The sequence below is a fragment of the Macrobrachium rosenbergii genome, chromosome 48 (genome assembly GCF_040412425.1).
Source record: "Macrobrachium rosenbergii isolate ZJJX-2024 chromosome 48, ASM4041242v1, whole genome shotgun sequence".
In the NCBI taxonomy this organism is placed as follows: Eukaryota; Metazoa; Arthropoda; class Malacostraca; order Decapoda; family Palaemonidae; genus Macrobrachium; species Macrobrachium rosenbergii.
The window spans coordinates 27,257,885-27,278,700 of record NC_089788.1 but is presented as its reverse complement, the minus strand read 5'-3'; the positions used below and the strand labels follow the sequence as shown (position 1 = coordinate 27,278,700).

General features: G+C 37.8%; 1 protein-coding gene across 5 annotated transcripts in view; it reads right to left on the bottom strand.

The window, feature by feature from the left end:
- Window positions 1-20,816, bottom strand: part of LOC136831316 (acid ceramidase-like) — a 182,331-nt gene that overhangs the window by 39,932 nt on the left and 121,583 nt on the right. For 4 of the 5 annotated variants that reach the window (XM_067091513.1, XM_067091515.1, XM_067091516.1 and 1 more), the window contains one exon: window positions 10,698-10,827. The exons of the other annotated variant lie outside the window; for it this stretch is intronic. In XM_067091513.1, coding sequence (XP_066947614.1) covers window positions 10,698-10,827 — 130 coding nt within the window. The remainder of the gene's footprint in view (window positions 1-10,697; window positions 10,828-20,816) is intronic. 5 annotated transcript variants of the gene reach the window in all.

Below are 20,816 nucleotides of genomic sequence, written 5' to 3'. Positions count from 1 at the left end.
CTTTCACTGCATACATCTTACTACAGTACTCCTAAAAATGAATCAAAGAATGGATGACAAAAAATCTTTTGCCTATTGAAGAAATAAGGAACCAATGACTGTTTGGATACCCATTCCTTCAACACTGATCCGTAGGTTTATGGTTTCTTTTGAAAAACAACAGAGTTGTAGAGTCAAAGGTTCTTTCTGGGAAGAGAGGGAAAAAGATATTCCTCCTCCATTTGAAGATCTTGTGACCGTGCAACTAAATCAAATCAATTTAAATATGAAAATGTCCAGGTTCTAAGACAATGTACACAGGACTTGATTTTCACATAATCTAACATCCACTTCATTAACTGTGGAACCATGTTAGCAATTAATCTATTAATACAGTATTAGCTTTGTTGGGCCTTTTCTTAACATTATAAACATTGCAGTCAACTGTGTCAAGAGAAGATTAAAAGTACAGAGTCCCTAATGAAAAGGATTAACTTTAACCTGAAATGGAAACTGTAACTGATTTTCCTCCTTAAACTCCCCCTAATGGCCTCCCAACCTGTCAGGAAAGAGGTGTCCATTGTCTTAATATTTTCATATGCTAATTTTCATGCAGTATTTTAAGTCCCCTATCAGGTCCATTGCCAGATTATAATTACAAATCTTTTCTCAAATAAAGTGTTCTTTTAAAGGCATGTGAAGGACTGTGTTTAATCTGCAGATTCCCAAATTAGATCTAGAATGGACCCATCACTTTTCCAGGCCTCCCCTCATCCTCTTCAAAGTTGTTAACAATTATAGACAAGTTATTTAAACACTATGTCACAAAGACATCTGGTTTGAGTGCTCTGGGAAGTATTCAGCTGGCTAAAGAGTACCCAACAAAGTCTATGTATCAGAAAAATTGGTGAGAAATATAAAAATGATTTGCAAACAATATGTTTGTTCAAATTTAACACTTCAAAGATCAAAAAGCTTGGAGGAATGCTTATGGGGATGCCAATTGGCAATGTATCAATAAGAACTTTGTAATGATATAATGTTTGAAAAATTTTTTTTTATAAAATTAATTTTCATATATACTTACCAAGTAATTACATAGCAATAGTTTCTAACTCATGCAACAGCCTTTGTTTAAAAAATCATGGTAGCACTTCAATAGTTGTGTAGGTGACAAGCCCCGCTCACTAAAGGAAATACAGGAAATGACTTAGCAGAAAACCTCATTCTGTTTGTGCTCTTATGTCCATGAGAGGGGAGGAGAGATGACTCCAATTTTGTAATTACTTGGTAAGTATATATGAAACTTAATTTTATTATGAAAATAACATTTTCATATAAGTAACTTTCCAAGCAATTACATAGCTGAACCCCATATTGAAAGGGGGTGGGATACATGGACATATTCTACTCCAAAACATTAAGTTGTGGTAATGACTTTGAAATAGAAAAATTGCTAGCACTGAAAACAATGCTTGTTGTTTCCTTATCTGGTAAGAAAGCTACTGCAGGTAAATACTGCCTCTGGTTGGTGCTCACCTTAACCTATAGTGGCGTGGTGGTATAGCCGTGGAGTGCCCCTACTTAGGTGGGCGCTTTACAGTGAAGGATATGTCTGATGGCTTACAAAAGGTGCTCTTACCCTGGGCACAGTACTAGAATAAAACAACCAAACAACACTTTCACCTACACTGAAAACACCACAAGCCATCCACTGAGACTGGTGGCTATTCCAGGTACATTGTACCCCCTGGCTCCAGAAAATTCGACACCCTACTTCAAGGCGAAGAGATAGTAGGAGAAGAGAGAGATTCCTACGCTTCCTCCCCCAGTACCATGCCAGCCACTGATAATGATGCCAAGGTACTGCAATTTTCAAATACTGTTCAACTTCTTTCAAATTGTGAGACGCAAAGGTCAGTTCTTACTTCCAAGAGCCCGACTGCAGGATGGGAGTGAGGGATATATGTGCCTGAAAGCTAATAAGGTAGAGACTGTCCTGACATCATGAGGTTTCACTTTAAAAGTAGGCAAAATGTCCTCCGGAATCTGAGAGTGCACCTCAGAAAGTCTCTGATGAAGAAGGACAATGTGTTCTTAGTCAGAGGGCGAGACAGGTTCTCGACAGAGTACCAGAGGTTATTGGATGGTCCTCTGATCTTCTTGGTCCTGCTCAGGTAGTATCTTGAAGCCCTAGCAGGACAAAGAACTCTCTCCTCTTCCTCAGAGCCAAGGTGTTCATTAAGGCCTTAATGGAGAAAGAATGGAGCCAGGGCTTGGAAGGGTCCTTGTTCTTGCCTAAAAATCCAAGGGTAAAGTAGCAAACTGCATCTCCTTATGAAAAAACTTACTCTTATCCCTTATGGTGGACGAGAAGAGTGTCTTCTGAAAAGGTTTCAAGGACTGAGATATTCCTAGATCAGGATAAAGCCATGAGGAAGAGTCTGAGCAAACCTTTGGTGGAGGATCAAGACATCTCCTTGGAAGAGGAACAAAGGGGTTCAAAAGCAGGAAGACCTCAGACATCAGCCCACTTCAACCTGGAAGATCCAGGTTCCAGGAAACCAGATCTTCCATCTTGCAATAGACATACCACAAGACTTCAGTTCCCGACAGCGGTGGAGGACCGAGAATCGCCTATAACTCAAAAATCGGTGATAAAGAACTGATCCTCGGTTTGGCACTGCCGTCATTTCAGAAGAAGCGACATCAAGTCTGATAACCAGTTATCAGTGATGAAAATCTGCCCATCGCCAGGAAGATGCAAGCGCCAGAAAATCCGATGCCAGTAACCGATCTTGATAACCAACTGCCTGCAACGCCGAGTGTCTTGAAAACTCTTACACTCTGACAAGCTTCTGGACAGTCTGAAGCCTGTCAGGGCAAGAATGGACAACCCTTTGGTATCTCTTAAAGTGAGGTTGTCTGAGTAGACACGGTTTTTAGGAGAAGGAGTCTCAGAAAGTCCACCCACAACTGTAGCAGGTCCTGGAACCATTCTTTCATGGGCCAGAACGGGGATAGGAGAATCATCGTAACACTGCAATGAGCCCACGACTTGTTCAGCACTTGCCTGACCATGTTGAAGAGCGGAAAGCCATAGTGATCCAAGTAGGACCAATCTTGTCGTATGGCATCTCCAGGGCCTGAGAACAAAAGAGAGGAAGGCGATGGTTCCTTGATATGGCAAACAGGTCCAATGTTGGCCTGCACCATAGTATCATAAATTCCAATAGACCAGGGGATCCAAGGTCCACTCAGTGGGAAGGACCTACTATTTGATGGATCAGCTTGCCCACCAGAATATTTAGTTTGCCCTGAAAAAATCGAGTAACTAGACTCACTCCATTTGATCTGTCCACAGTAGTAGGTCTCTTGCTGTCTGGCAGAGAGAAAAAGAGTGAGCACTGCCTTGCTTCCATATGTATGATACAGCTATGGTATTGTCTGAATCAACTGCCACAGGCTCGTTGTGAACTAGGGTCAAGAAGAACTGAAACCTTAAGTGAATAGCTTTCAGCTCTGACGTTGATGTGAAGGTTCTGTTCTTCTGGAGACCACATCCTGGAAACTTCCCAGTTCCCCAAGAGGACTCCTCAACCTAGGACTGAGGAGTCTGAATAGAAGTCTAAGTCTGGGCTCAGATGATGAAGGGCTTTCCTTCCAAAAGTCTATGTTTGGACCGCCACCATGCTGGTCCGACTTGATTACCAGGTTTATGGGAAACACGCAGTTGTCCGGCTGTGTTTCCCTGTCCCAGCTGGCTCAGAGGAAGAATTGCAAAACTCTCATGAGAAGTTTGCCTAACTTGACAAACGTCTTGGTGGACGAAAGAATCCCCAGTAGGCTCACCCACTGATGGGCTGAGCAAGACGAAGGGGCTAGAAACTTGTGGACCACCTGAAGGCAGCTGGTGATTCTCTTGGCAGATGGAAAAGTCCATAAAGTCCGAGAATTGAGACTCATACCCAAATAGAGGAACTCTCGCAACGAGGTCAACTGGGACTTCTGAAGGTAGATGATAATTCCCAGTTCCTGAGAGAGGAGATGTTCAAGTCCTTTGTACACATTTCTCTCGAAGGGGATCGAAGAGACAAGTTGTCCAGATATAGACTGACATTAATGCCTATTAAATGAAGTCAACTGCTAGAGGAGCGGGGACTTGAGTGAACACTTGAGGTGCTGTAGAGAGGCTGAAGCAAGGAGCCCAAAACTGGAAGATTTAGTTGGCGCCAGGCGCTCGGACGGCAAAGGGTGCTCGGGTGGTGCCAGGTGCTCTGAGAGAGTGTCCTGGGAGACAAGCCTTGGATACTTCCTGGAGTCCGGATGGAAGGGAGAGTGGAAGCATGCGTCCTATATATCCAAGGTTATCATCCAATCACCCTGGTGAATGGATGACAGGACTGACTGGTTCGTCTCTATCTGAACTTCGTCTACCGTACGAAGAAATTGAGGGCACTTACGTTGAGGTCTGGTCTCCAAACCCCAATGATTTGGGAACCACAAACAAATGGTAGTAGAAGCCCTCTGAGTTGACGTCCTCGAATTCTTCTAAAACTCTCTTTCGAAAGAGAGAGGAAACCACCTCCAAAAGGGCAGAATGTTTTCCCAAGCCTTTTGAGTAGGCCGTCAAAATGATGGGAGAAGGGACCAAAGGGGGGCTCTCCATGAACAGAATGGAGAGGCCCTCCCTCAGAACTTTGACAATCCACTGTTCTGTCACTTTGATACTCTACTTCTCCCAAAACTCCAGAAGACTGGCTCTCACTTGTGCACAGAGGACTTCTTCCTCATTTCTTAAACAAGGACTTGAGCTTGATAGTTCTGGCCGAGAAGTGGACATAGGAGCGGGTCTTAGACTGGGCTTGAGCTTACTCCCACGAAAGGGATGTTGCTGGAGAGGAGAGACCATCTTAGGAACAAATGCAGACGAATCCTTGGGGCATTTAGAAGAATGAGCCAGATCCTAAGTCGACTTCTTTGGAGGTCCAACTTCCTGCACCTGAATAACTCCTTTAGTGGAATGAGAGCACCAAAAACACACTTTTCTTCAAACTCCCAAAGAGAAAAGAGCCACAAGTTCAAGACAGCCATCCCTGAATCTTCTTGGATGTGCTCTCACCATCCAGTCCAAAAACTGATTGAAAAGAGGTCCAAGTTGTGACGAAAACACAATTTTGAGGAGGTCAAAAACACTGAGCGAGATCAGTGGTTAGGAAAGAAACCTCTTGGGATTAAGCACTTAAGAAGCACCATGCTCCCTCTTAGCAGAAAACCAAACTTCAATCTCCTAGAGTGCCTTCCTAGTAGACGATTGATACCACTGTGGGGAGCCCAGGTCTGTCATCTGGATGGCTCCCCATCAGGAAGGCTTGGAAGCTGTTGAGGTAGGAGAAACTTGGGAGCTGCAGCTGAAGAGTTGGAGCTGGGCACTCAGGAGTTGGAGCTGGGTGCAAATACTGAAGGAGAGTTGGCACCGAGAGCTCAGGAGCTGGCACTGGGCGCTTGGAAACTGGCGGCGGATGATTAATCAGAGCAAGAGCAGGCTCACCAGGGTCCACAGGTGAAGAGACAAAGTTGAAGGTCTGGCTGGAGGAAGCTAAGGAGAATGCACTCTCTGGGAAGATGAAGCCGATGATGGGTGCCTAGGCATGGGCGCTGGGCGCTTGTGAGTGGATGCTGGACGCTCAGGCACTGAGCACTTGGGAGCAGGCACTGTGCACTTGTTAGCTGGGACCAGGCACTTGGTAGCTAGTGCCAGGTGCCCAGAAAACAGCTCGGAACTCTGGAAGTCAGGTGCTTGGGAGCCAGGTGCAGGTGCCTGTGAAGAAAAGTCGAGCGGACAGGCGAGACTTTCTCCAGACTGTCCAAAGTGGACAGGTGTGGGCGCTTGTGGACCGACGCGGACACATAAGGGTCCACTGAGTAACTGCATGAAGGCTTGGGACTACCCATCAGATGGGGACTCTGACCAAGCTTGCGGAAGAGTGCTTAAAAGGACAGGAAGAGGCCAGGTAAAGTCAACGGCGGTTCCTGTCCACGCCGCTATCGTCGGACGAGCTTGAGACAAGCCATGCACATGCCTGGACAAGCCTTTCCAGTGGCTGTCTATCAATACCTAGGACTGTACAACGACAGATGCGGTTGAGGAGGTGACTACACGTGGGCAAACCCCCTCGGCCTCTCTTGGACTTTCAGTATGTCTTCTCCAAGGGTTGAGGAATCGAGACAGTGACCTTGGTCTAGGAGAACAGACGGGATGAGTAGCCACCCCCTCTACTTGCACAACACTGTCGTCACTTTGTGGGAAGTGGTGCCGTCTGAATACGCTTTCAGTGACACATCTAACTCCGCCAATGTATTCACTAGTAGGATAACTTTCTTGTCAAACCTAGATTCTAGACTGACCATGGCATCAGGTTCAGAAGTGAGGGAGCCAGGTGCAGGAGTAGGTGGATCCAAAGTAGGAGGGCTAGTAGCGGGAGAAAAATAGGAAGAGGGGAAGAAGGAATAGCAGAGTTATCTTCTAACCCTGGCTAAGGTAGAATACAGTGCTAGGCTAAGGGAAGCTTTTTTCTCGGCTCTACAGGCCGCTTTCCTCTTTCTATCCCTCTCTAACTTGTCTTGTTGAGATTTAAGTACCTTCTACTCTCGCTAATCATACATTTATCACAAGTTTTCTCCCAACTATATTTCTGCCCACTACATTTACTGTAAATTGTATGAGAATCATATAAAGATTTGATTAATCTGGTTTGGCAACTTTCACTACAATAGCAAAACTAGGTGAACTTGAATCAGACATAATACTAACAAAAAACTAGAAACACATGATCCTGAAAACTATTAAAGCTTGAAGGCTACTCAAATAAGCGATAATACTTCACTGAAATCCAGCCATACAATAAAAAATCAGTAAACAAAAACTGCACAGCAAACCCCCGATGTCACTCGAGAGCGTGGCAGAAACAGAATGAGGTTTTCTGCTAAACCATTTCCAGTACTCGTGTTGGTGGACGGGGCTTGTCACCTACACAATTATTGAAGTGCTACTGTGATTTTTTATATAAAGGTTGCAGTGCGAGTTAGAAACTATAGCTATGTAATTACTTGGTAAGTTACTTATATGAAAAACTACTTTAGAGGAGGGGGAGGGTGAGAACATCTCTACCCTAGCCATTGTGAATTATAGTGTCCCCTAAGGGGAGAACTTCCAATGCATGTTGTGCTGTAGAAGACAACCCCAACCATGCAAGTCCTACAAGGATCCACCTCTTCCCTTCCTTGTAATATGCAGTCCAAGAGCTGATTTTTCTTTCCCCTGGTAGGAATGTCTTGTTTGCTTTGAAAGGGATGCTGGTGCTACTGTTGTCCTTTGAGGATGAACAGCAGCTCCCAAAAATAGGTTTTTCCTGTCAAAACCTGTTTTATCATTCTATCCTTTTCACACTTTTTCATCTAGTCACCTCACATCTTCAAAATACATCAAGTGAATTAAAAGCAACACCTTTACAAGATGTTATGAATTATGCTTGGAGGTGTAAACTCTTCGTACAGTAATTATCTACAGTAAAGTGATTTAGGAACACAGTAAACCCCCGTATTCATGTTCTCACGATTCGCGGACTCACATATTCACGGATTTCTCTTTGGAACGTATCTACCCATTATTTGTGGAAAATTCGCCCATTCGCTGTATTTTTCACTGAGAAATATTCACTAATTACTGTATTTTCATCTCATTTTCGTGACTAAATGAACTTTTTGTGATAAAACTGTTAAAATACTCAGGTAATGCTCGAGTTACGATAATTCACCTTACGATAATTCGATTTTGCAATGGGGTAAGTAATTAATACCGATACGACAATATTATTTATAAAATATTTTTAAACTTCGCGTGGGCGCAAGCAGCAGCGTAATCAGGCAGTGAGAGAGACCAAATTACAATAGACAACATTTCCTCCATCTCTTTATCCCATCTTCTAGTTTAAAAAGTAAAAGAGAATGATAAAAGTATTGTTAGTAACGTTATACTCTTTTACTTACAATGCAAATATGTTATATTACAATATAGACTATCATAAATTAGTGTACTATAAGTAATACAGCCTAGCCTTTTGCACTGCAGTTTAAATATGCCACATATAAACTGTCAATTTGTACTTTGGGTAAAATGAGATCCACCGAAAGCATGCTAAAAATTAGATCTCCAATAGCATGTGAGACAAATAAACTGTCATTATTTTCTGTTTCCTCTCTAGAAACTGATGGGTGGGGAGGGTGGTGAATATTGCTGCTTGCTTGCTTGCTTACAAGCATGAAACAAGTGATTTGTCTTACCACAAAGATGTGATCTCTATCACTTATGAAACTGTTCACTATAAATTTTTTCATTATTTTGACTGTCTGAATTATTTTTTCATTATTTACAGCTGAATACCATAGCATTAAAAGTTCATTAGTCAAAACCTTGTCATTCAAGGGATATCTATACACCTCTACTTCCTACACTATTATTATTCTTACAGTATTCTAGAAAGTTTAGCCAGACCACTAAGCCATAAAACTTCAACTCCCATATGGTTGCCCAGAGCTTTTCTTTAATACTAAGATTTACAATAGATAAAATGGGAAAAACTTCTGTCATTTGAAGTTGCACATTCACATATGTCTTAAACTGTTAGTGCTGACATGTAAGTTATTCAGTAAATATCCATGGGTCAAATGAGTCTGACTACTTTGATGAAAGGATGGACTCAATTCAACATTTTTTGTTTTGAAGAAAGCTATAATCCAGTGCTGGGTTTGACCTGTTCAAGTTATTATTATCTGATCCCTTATTCCATAAAATCTGCCATTCGTTAATAGTGAAGGGTTTTAAAGATGTTAAACACTACTCATGTGAATACCTGTTTTTTAACTGGTCATAGAAGTTGGAAATTTGGCTACTTTATCAGCATCTTCATTTCCATTTATGGGCAGGGATCCAACCTTTTTTGACTTCTACAATAGTTTCTTATATTTTACCTGTAATGAAAACATTTATGGTACAATTCTGACAGTAGTTTTGAAGGCTTCTGGAGCACTTTCTCTTTCTCTGAAGATTACAAATTCCTGTTGTGGCATATTTTCAATGCCTGCCAAATCCATGGCACACAGTACTCCTGTGACAGATTAAATACTTTAATTCTTGATATCTTCCACCTCTTACATCAATCAGCAGCAACCTACACTCCATCACAAATGCCTATCCAAGAGTTACTTGCAATTCACTAGGCAGTCCCCAGGTTGCAGCAGCAGTTCTGGTCCAGCAGTGAGAGAGAGAGAGAGAGAGAGAGAGAGAGAGAGAGCGCTTTACCCTGGTAATAAACTGGTTTTCTCCCCTCCTTATAGGAGGGACCTCCTTATAGCGAACCCTCCAGTGGCTACAGCTCCCTAAACCAGTTTTCTCACCTTATTATAGTGCCTACAGCTATGCTGCTAAAAATCCTACTTACAGCGCCATAACTTTGGAACATCAGCCATAACCTGGAACCTATTTTTTGATGAATTTACATTTGAAAAAGCGTTGTAAGTTCAGAATGCCGTAAGTAGGAGCTGCCATAAGCCGGAGACTGCCTGTACACTGCTTATCTTTCTTGCTACCCATAAGGTAATCTATTTGGCTTTGTATTCCACCACTATCACATGTTACTATATGGTGATTTGCCTTTACACAACAGGTGTTAATACAGTACAGACTAATTCAACACTGCCATTTCTAGCACACACTCTCCATCTTCTTTCTTTACTCCAAATCCACGACCTCCATGGACATCCTCATTTCCATTTTTAACCTTTAGAACTTGACCCTTCCTCTCTCCTCCTATGATTCTTTTCCCTCCTTGCTGTTTACACCCTTCCCTAAATACAGTATTTCCTACTCTTACTCCTGGTAACCAAGCTGAGGTTAGTATGCTGAAATTACATAAACATTATCTTCTACAAGTAATGCCACTATTATGAGCCAGTCACTAATGCCTTTTACTTTAACCTCTTTTTTTTCCACTCAATACTGACTATAACTCCAATTCTGTTTCTTGCTATCTGTAATTCAATACTAAATCTTAAACTCCTTCAATGTGATTATTTATCAAGCAATGCACTGGCCCCAGCACTTCAGCCAAACTTGGAAAATTCTTAGAAAATTCAGTTTTTTTAATATATTAGCCATTATCTTCAATTTGCATTGAATCTGTCTCAGTACTGTATCTAAATGGAAGCCCTTCAGCTTGAACTTCCTACTCTGGTAAAGGAAAAAGTTGCATGAAACTAAATCTAGCATTTGTCACTTCCTACCTGCCCTACTTGCCAGACTGGGCTTCCTGCAACTTCACTCTCTTCTCAAGAAGCAGCACAAACTGAAGGGTTGCTGTTGTGCACAGCATATGATAATTGACATGCTTACAGAACTGAATCCCAAAAATGCACTCACGCATACACTGAACTGTGAGTGGTGTATCACTGCCCAAGGTGACTACTGAACTGCCAAATTTAAATTAATTATTGACACTTTTACCTTGTGATACACTTCAAGAAGTTTCAAGTTCACATTGTATAACAGACATATTTTATCTTTTAAACACAGATTTTTTTTTTACTTCCTCCTTGTCTTACAAAGGCATACATTAACTTTTACACTAATACTCTACAAAACACTTATAATTAAAATTTACCTCTCCTGGTTTTGTTCCACCTAATATGAAATAAACAGGAGCGAGAAGTCTGGATTTTGAAAGAATCTGCTTGGCATCTTCGTAATCTTTTCCTTCTTGCATTACTTCTCGAGTCAAGAATGACACCCAACTGGAACCAGGCACAGAGGTATGAGAGTTTTAATCAGTTTAAGTTAAGAGAAATTTATGTACAATTACAAGCTATTGATACTTTATTCTTAAGCATAAATTATACAAAATGTATTTAATAATTTTCCTTAAACTTTGTAATCAGATGGCAGTTTTCTTCAAAATAAGGCAAGGAAACAAAAAAGGATGTTTATTATTCTTTCTAAAAGAATGATAAACAATCTGAATCTAGCATGCCAATTCTTAATACAACAAATATAAAGTCAGAAAAACAAAATGGAAGTTTTAAATGTTATTAATAACTGAATACTTAGTACATTAATAATATAACATATAAAGCTCACTGAGCATATGTCCATCAGAATCTGATGTATCTCAGTCAATAATCTCCCTTTCTGTGAACACTGTGAGGCACTGAAACTTATGGGACGGGAGGAAAGCACACTGACAAATGAGTTTGGGTTTGAAGCACATAAATTTTGGTGTAAGTTTATATAATACACATTTTTATAGAAATGGTATATCAAGTTTAATTTTTTATATTTCCTTAGGGCTGTCTCCAATCTCTGCAAGTTTCATTCAGTAAAGGTAAACATGAGCGTCTTTTCATGATGAGTTGATGTGTAAGCCTGGCCTAGTAGAGCCTGCCTGTGCATACATAAATGAATATTAAACCATCAACATACCTGAGCCACACAACACTGCATACGAAATTTTCTGAAACCAAAATATTTAAGGTTCAGGTATATTGATGATTTGATATGTATTTGGCCAGAGAACAAAAATGTAAATAACTTCTTTGAAAAGTTAAATGAATTAGTAGCATCAATTAAATTTGCTATGGAAATGGAAAATGATGGTTGCCTACCCTTTCTGGATTGCTTAACACATAGAACTAGTTATGTGTTTAAATGGTGTGTTTACAGAAAACCTATCAATATTTCTGTTTATGTTCATTTTTATTCTGGCCAAAGCAATAGTCATAAAATCAGTGTTCACATCTATGTTTTTAAGAGCATTACGTATAATAATTTAGCCCTCGACTGGTGAAATAGATAAGATTAGGAATACAGGCAAGAAACTGAAACATTTGACTATGTATTAGACAATGCATTAGAAGCTGCAAAAAATATCCTGTATCAAAACAAAAAGAAACTTACCACAAAAAAAAAAAAAAACATGCTTGTACAGGCAGTCGCCGGTTATTGGCGGGGGTTCTGTTCTGATGGCGTGACGATAACCGAAAATTGCCAATAACCAAAATTTGGTGATTTTCGGCACTTTTCGGTTATTGGCGCCTCTGTTATGTATGTATCAGTGCCACTAACCAATTATTAACGTCAATAAGTGGAAATCGGTGATTTTTGGTGCAGAAAATTGCCGATTTTCGTCACTAGACAAGCGCCGTAAAACTGGATCGCCGATAACCGAAGACTGCCTGTATTGCCATAAAATAAACAATTTGAATGATATCCCCATCTATTTATGAATTTTGAAGTTAATGTAGCATTTAAGAACAGTTAAACAATGAAACAGGTACTTACAAAGAACCCAACAATACTATATGATATGTACATTAAATTCCAAGTAAGTCTTGTTATAAATTTTATATTGGTCACACTGGAAATGCATCGGAAAAGAGAACGAACAACATAAAAATGTGTAAGATATGCACAAGTGAACAGTGGAATATTTGTACGTGTTAGGCAAAACAATCATACAATCAAATGAGCAGGGGCAAAAAGATAGCTTGCTCCAATAATGCACTTGAAAGAAATATCATCGATTACCATATATTTCCACATATAAGATGACCTTTAAAACCTAAAATTCATCCCTAAAAATTGGGGGTCGTCTAATAATACCATTCTAAAAATCAAACCTTGAATTCTAAGTGATGTTTATTGGTAAGCTAGCCTCGGTGCGATAACCACCGACATACCTTACAAGAAAAGATTAACATTATGAAATAAACTGATAATACAGGTAATAAAACCATTTTTACCTTATATATCATTAGCACATCTTCATAATAAATAGCCTATTCAAGGAATAATTCCATAACAATGAAATCAACTATTATCTATACGAGTCCAGTTGAGAAAATGTAAACACTGAGTTATGGTTGCACTCACAGAAACCTACATCTTTCGGTAACCTTTCAGAAATTTTAATGTAGTGTAATTAAGGTGGTGGTTGCTGATGAAGTATAGGTAAATGGTCATTAATACACCAGGCTGCTTGTAACTGTTTAGAACAATTCAGTCATACAAACGATAATTATGTACAATAATTATCATACATTATTGTATTGTTGTTAGGGGTTGTTTGTGATTGGTGATGAAACGTAAACAAAACAATGGTTTCCTTTTAGGTGACGTTTGTAGGAAAAACGTGATATAGAATTGGCTTTGTTACTTTGTTTATTCTGAATTTCTAAGGATACAGTAAGTACTGTAAAACAGCATTTGTAATAACATCATCTTTACATAATCAATATTTCATACGATATCTGTTGTTGCAAAAGCTAGCCTATACACAGATGGTTTTGTAATTTAGTAGTCGTCTTATACTACAGATATAAAATAAATTTGTGAAAATTTGCCATAATTTTTTATCTCATCTTATCTAAAGGTCATCTTATACACGGAAATATACAATAGTTTTATGAAAGAAAGTAAATGTAATAACATGAATATCAGACAAAGCATGTATAAACCCGACCATATACTTTCAACAGAAATATGCAAAATGTTTCAATTACAAGGAAGGTAGTAGATAGATACAGAAAAATTATAATTGTACAGTAGCGTACCAAGATAATGGACCATGGTATATTGTACTTCCGGATATATCGACGCGAAATGGAAATATCGATTTCAGGGTTTTCACCTCTGGATCGAGCCTAGGCTCATTTCATTAATTTTCATTTATTATTTTACTCAAATATTTTCCATATTTATTGTACAGCTAGGTAAAATTTGTTAGAGTAAACTCCCAATATTAGCGTTCTCACGATTCACGGACTCAATGATTTGCAGAATTTTCTGTGGAACCTATCTATATATTATTCACAGGAAACTCACCCAATCGTGGATTTTTTCATATGGCAATATCCTGTATTTTCATATTATTTTCGTGACTAAATACTGCACTGTATCTCCATATACATTTTATGATATAATAATGATTTACAATACTAATTTTCAAATGATATTAAGTTTAATAAGATTAAATAATTACAAATAATAAAAATAACAATTTTCTCTCTCTCCCTCTTACTGAGATGTATGTTTATTTGTTTTGTATGATGAATAAATGATTTACTAATTTTCAAATATTAATATTAACGTAAACAGCAATAATATCGATTCATTAAAGAAAATACTATAGTGAATTAGCCTTAAACGCCGACTGGACATATCGTAAGTCGACTAAAATGTCTGTCGGTGATGAGTGGACGCATCGCAGACGCCGACTACAAAAATTTCAACCTTCGGTCAACTTTGACTTCGACCGAAATGGTCGAAAAACGCAATTGTAAGCTAAAACTCTTACATTCTAGTAATATTCAATCATTTACCTTCATTTTGCAACAAATTGGAAGTCTCTAGCACAATATTTCGATTTATGGTGAATTTTTGAAAAAAACTTTTTCCTTACGTCTGTGCAGTAACTCTGCCGAAAATCTCTGAAATTCTTTCGTCACTTTGTCGTAATGTTTGCACTGTTTTTCTAACAGCCGTTACATAAAGTTTTAATATGAAAATGTGTGCAATTTCATGTAGAATACAACAAAAAATAACTCATGGTTGTAGCTTTTATCAGTTTTGAAATATTTTCATATAAATCATGATAAATAGAAAAAATTCGACCTTCAGTCAACTTTAACTCGACCGAAATGGTAAAAAACTGCAATTGTGAGCTAAAACACTTACAGTCTAATAATTTTCAATCAATTACCTTCATTTTGCAACAAATGGGAAGTCTCTAGCAAAATATTTCAATTTATGGTGAATTTTTGAAAAAAACTTTTTTTTTACGTCCGCGCGTTACGAATTCATGCATCATTTTATGATAATATTTTGTGTGTGTTGCTTTGATCGTTTTACAATTTGTTATATACCAAAATCATCACAATTTAGTGTACAATACAACGAAAAAAAAATAACTCATTAGCTTTAACCGTTTTGCTCATAGCACGATTTGTATACAATTATATATGAAAATTTTTTTCTTGCGGTCATATATTTCAATATTTATACATGATAATGATATTTTTTTCATTTCTGATGGTTGCATACTAAACTTCAGGCAATGAAAAAAAAAGAACCAAAAATGAACTCATAATCTTAAAAACTAAGCGTGCTGTGATTTTTTGAAAAAACTTTTTTCACTTCGACGCTAACTCCCGAACGACGCCAGCATACGGCAGACACTTTTGTAAATAGAGGCTCGGGTTAGTAAGATTTTAGTTTATAAATTAATAAATTATATAAAATTTTTAAGGAATACATATCGACCCCTAATCTTTTGCTTAAGACCTGGAGAGTGGGGGGGAGGGTGAACCTGTCAGATATGTCAAGTAACCTGACAGTAAGGGTTGGGTGGTCAGTGTTGTCGACTTAGTGAGTCACCGTTGCCAACTTACTGGTCAAATCCACTACGAAGGATATACTGAAAAATCTCTCTCTCTCTCTCTCTCTCTCTCTGGAAAAGATAGAGTTTTTATGGTATGTTTATTTGTTTTGCGTGATAAATAAATGATTTACCTAATAAAGTAGTAAGTACTAATTTTCAATTTTTATGGTATGTTTATTTGTTTTGTGTGATAAATAAATGATTTACCTAATAAAGTAGTAAGTACTAATTTTCAAATAATAATAATAATAATGGGTGCCATGGCAGTGTGGTTTAGCTCATCGATGGACTGGTTAAGTAACATTGGGGCTGAACAGTCGTTGGGTGGGTGACCGCTCTCCTCAGCGTTGATTCCTTGGGAAAGGATCTTTACCACAATTTCCTCCGACTACTCAGCTGTAAATGAGTACCTATTCCCGATGATGTAGGGTCCAGCTATGGATTAAATAGCAAAACTCAGCAATGATGGAAAATGAAAGAACAAACGAAAACGACAGTAACCAGCAACCAGAGACTGGAGCTACAGAGGCAAACCAGAAAAAATGGACAAGGGAAGAAAATAAAGAAATATGGAGATGCTACATCAGAAGCAACCCGATAGAAAGAGGATACAGTAGACGATTTGTCAACAACTGGGATTAGAAAAATAACACCCCTCAAACAGAAAAGAGGCTGACAGACCAAGTAAGGAACATAAAGAAAAAGAACTGGCTCTCCACAAAAGAAAGAGAGGAACTGGAAAGAGAAATAACACTCAGCAACAAAGGACAAGAAGATGAACTAAGAGACGATGACACAGAAAACGACAGAAATGATGAGCTACCAAACAACGACAAACGAGGAAACACCGAAGATGTAACAGAGGTCGGAATGGGTGGAAAAGATCAGACAATGGATGAAGCCAGATACAGAAAGAACAAAGATCCCCTCCATGAAAGCCTACAACACAAAGAATCTAAGGGAGAAAACAAGTGAAGTTAACCCTTAAACGCCGAGCCTCTATTTACAAAAATGTCTCCCGTATGCCAACGGCATTCGGTGAGTTAGCGCCGAAGTGGAAAAAAAGTTATTTTCAAAAAATCACAGCACGCTTTAGTTTTTAAGATTAAGAGTTCATTTTTGGCTTTTTTTTTGTCATTGCCTGAAGTTTAGTATGCAACCATCAGAAATGAAAAAATATCATTATCATATATAAATATTGGAATATATGACAGCGAAAAAAACTCATATAATTGTATACAAATCACGCTGTAAGCACAACGGTTAAAGCTAATGAGTTAATTTTTTTAGTTGTATTGTACACTAAATTGCAATGATTTTGGTATATAACAAATTGTAAAACGATCAAAGCAACACAGAGAAAATATTATCACAAAATGATGCATGAATTAACGCTGGATGTAAAAAAATTTTTTTAAAAATTCACCATAAATCGAAATATTGTGCTAGAGACTTTCCGTTTGTTGAAAAATAAAGCTAATTGATTGAATATTACTAGACTGTAAGTGTTTTAGCTATAATTGCAGTTTTCGACCATTTCGGTCGAGTTAAAGTTGACCAAAAGTCGAATTTTTCTATTAATTGTGATTTATATGAAAATATTTCAAAACTGATAAAAGCTACAACCATGAGTTATTTTCTGTTGTATTGTACATGAAATTGCACACATTTTCATATATAAAACTTTATGTAACGACTCATATAAAATGGTGCAAATATTACGACAACGAGACGAAAGAATTTCTGAGATGTTCGGCCGAGTTACCACAAGAGACGTAAGGAAAATGTTTTTTTTTTAAAATTCACCATAAATCGAAATATTGTGCTAGAGACTTCCAATTTATTGCAAAATGAAGGTAAACGATTGAATATTACTAGAATGTAAGAGTTTTAGCTTACAATTGCGTTTTTTTACCATTTCAGTCGAGTTAAAGTTGACCGAAGGTTGAAATTTTGGCAGTTATCGTGATTTATGTGAAAATATTTCAAAACTGATAAAAGCTACAACCATGAGCTATCTTCTGTTGTATTCTACATGAAATTGCGCACATTTTCATATATAAAAGTTTATGTAACGACTAATGTAAAACGATGCAAACATTACGACATGACGAAAAGAATTTCTGAGATGTTCGCCGAAAGTTACAGCGAGACGTAAGGAAAAAAGTTTTTTTCAGAAATTCACCATAAATCGAAATATTGTGCTAGAGACTTCCAGTTTGTTGCAAAATGAAGGTACATGATTGAATATTACTAGAATGTAAGAGTTTTAGCTTATAATTGCGTTTTTTGACCAGTTCGGTCGAGTTAATGTTGACAGAAGCTTGAAATTTTGGCAGTTATCGTGATTTATATGAAAATATTTCAAAACTGATAAAAGCTACAACCATGAGTTATTTTCTGTTGTATTCTCCATGAAATTGCGCACATTTCCATATATAAAACTTTATGTAACGACTAATATAAAACAGTGCAAACATTACGACAACACGACGAAAGAATTTCTGGCGCAGACGTAAGGAAAAAGTTTTTTTCAGAAATTCACCATAAATCGAAGTATTGTGCTAGAGACTTCCAATTGGTTGCAAAATGAAGGTAAATGATTGAATATTACTAGAATGTAAGAGTTTTAGCTTACAATTGGGTTTTTTTACCATTTCGGTCGAGTCAAAGTTGACCGAAGGTTGAAATTTTGGCAGTTATCGTGATTTATATGAAAATATTTCAAAACTGATAAAAGCTACAACCATGAGTTATTTTCTGTTGTATTGTACATGAAATTGCGCACATTTTCACATATAAAACTTTACGTAACGGCTAATATAGAACAGTGCAAAAATTACGACAAATTGACAAAAGAATTTCTGAAATTTTCGGCTGAGTTACCGCGCGGGCGTAAGAAAAAAGTTTTTTTTCAAAAATTCACCATAAATCAAAATATTGTGCTAGAGACTTCCAATTTGTTGCAAAATGAAGGTACATGATTGAATATTACTAGAATGTAAGAGTTTTAGCTTACAATTGCGTTTTTCGACCATTTCGGTCGAGTCAAATTTGACCGAAGGTTGAAATTTTTTGTAGTCGACGTACGGTACGTCCACTTGGCACCCAACAGATAATTTTAGTCGACGTATGATACGTCCAGTAGGCGTTTAAGGGTTAATAAAATAATGAGACTAATATACACCACCAGTATCACAGAAACAAATACCCTGGCATATGCATGAGCAAGACTAGTAGTAGAACTAATGGGGATACAAACACCAACACCACCATCACAACCTACCCAACAGAAACCAAAATAGCATCTGCTTTGGAAAAGGCGCCTGGAAAAACAAACCATGGCGATGAGATCTGACTTGAGTAAACTGAAAGAGATGGCAGAGAAGAGGCTCAGAAGCAAGAAAACAGGAGAGGAACTGAATACAAAGTACAGGAGAAGGGACTAAACAACACAATAGAAGATATAATAACAGAGGCTTAAAGCCAAAGCACATAAGATCCAACAGTACATGAACAGGAATAAAGGATACCAACAGAACAAACTCCTCAGAATCAATCAGAAAAGACTATACAGCCACCTAAGAGGAGAAAACAACCACCAAGAAATTCCTGAAGCAGAACCAAGTAAGAGACTCTGGGAAAACATATGGAGCAATCTAGTATCACAACAAAAATTTACAGTTACTTTACAATTACTATTATTTGGAAACAATGTGAATTAATTCTTGAACTGTTATGAAATAAAAGTTAATCTATCAAAACAAAAATGTTATGTGAAAGAAGACTAGATTCGAAAACAAAACATGAAAATGTAAAAGTACAAAAATTACCAATGTAAAAATTATCAAGATTTGAAAAGAACTAAGCAAAGAATTCTAATGACACTAAGAACATACAATTATACAAAACATGAAAATGAAATGTAAATGTAAATTCACTAAGGTATTGTAATTTCAACAACATTCACAAAAAATCAACTCACTTTGAATAACACTAAATTCAAAATAAGCTTTAATCTTGGTTAACACACCCAAAATTCAAAATAAGCCTGAATAATACACTCTAACTTAAATAAAAATCAATGTTTTTACTTGTAAAAAATCACTACACGTTTCACAAGCTGCAGTTGCTCACAAAATACACAGTTTTCTATATATACATAGGTGGCATTACTGGATACACACACACACTATGTTATCAGATCTCACAAGCTAAGATTAACATTAGTGACCACAATCAAGTATTTTATGTTAGAGAGAGAGAGAGAGAGAGAGAGAGAGAGAGAGAGAGAGAGAGAGAGAGAGAGAGAGAGAGAGAGAGAGAGAGAGAGAGAGAATTATCTACCAAACAAAGGTCTAAGCTCTATATGACAATTATTTCTGTTAATGGTCAAGAGCAAAGCTACAAAGAAGGTTCTAGACTTCCAGTCACAATGGACATGTTCACTGGATGATATAACTATCAATGCAAAACATTTCTTTACAAGAAATCAATGGTGTACGTGACTTGACCAAAGACATATGATACACGATCCGAGTTTAGATGACGTAACTTACACATGCTTTTGTGCAATGCTTCCCTCTTCCCAACATGAAAATGCTTGTTGTGACCACATCTCCAAACAATTGAGCAGATCTATACATGTTTTGCACAACCAGATGAACGACCACGTGATTTCCCGGAACACACACACAAAAAAATAAAATCACACGATCAGAATGACAATATCTGACCCATGCTTTGTGAGATCTAATTCAGCAGACACTTACAAACTAACACTAATTATTATTATAACAACACAATATTTCTCATATATCAAAATTATACTACAATCATCAATACAATTATACAAAATGCATTAACATTTAAATTCTTGCTCTCTCTTACCTATGAGATAAGCCAAAACTGCTTTATGTGGACCAGACTTTAAAATTTTTTTTTATACACAAAGACCAGAGAGAGAAAGAGAGAGGCCATAAACAACCTATCTAATAATAAATCGCCCAGCTGTGATGGTCTGCCTGCTGAAGCTTTCAAATTCTGCCATCCGATAATTTACATTTTGCTAGCTGCTCTGTTCAATGCGTGCATAATTCACCAGTTTCTCCCAGACTCCCCACTCTTAGTTCACTTAATACCATTAATAAAAAAATAAGCTAAAGGATGCAGCTGACCCTGGCAATTATCGCCCGACTGCAATTACCACAATTGCGTTGAAGACACTCGAGTCTGTTCTTCTAGTGAGACTTCTTCCCTTTCTACACACTACTGACAACTAGTTCAGCTTTAAAGCAAACCACTCGACCGACACCTGCATCTACATCCTGAAAGAACTGCTGAACTATT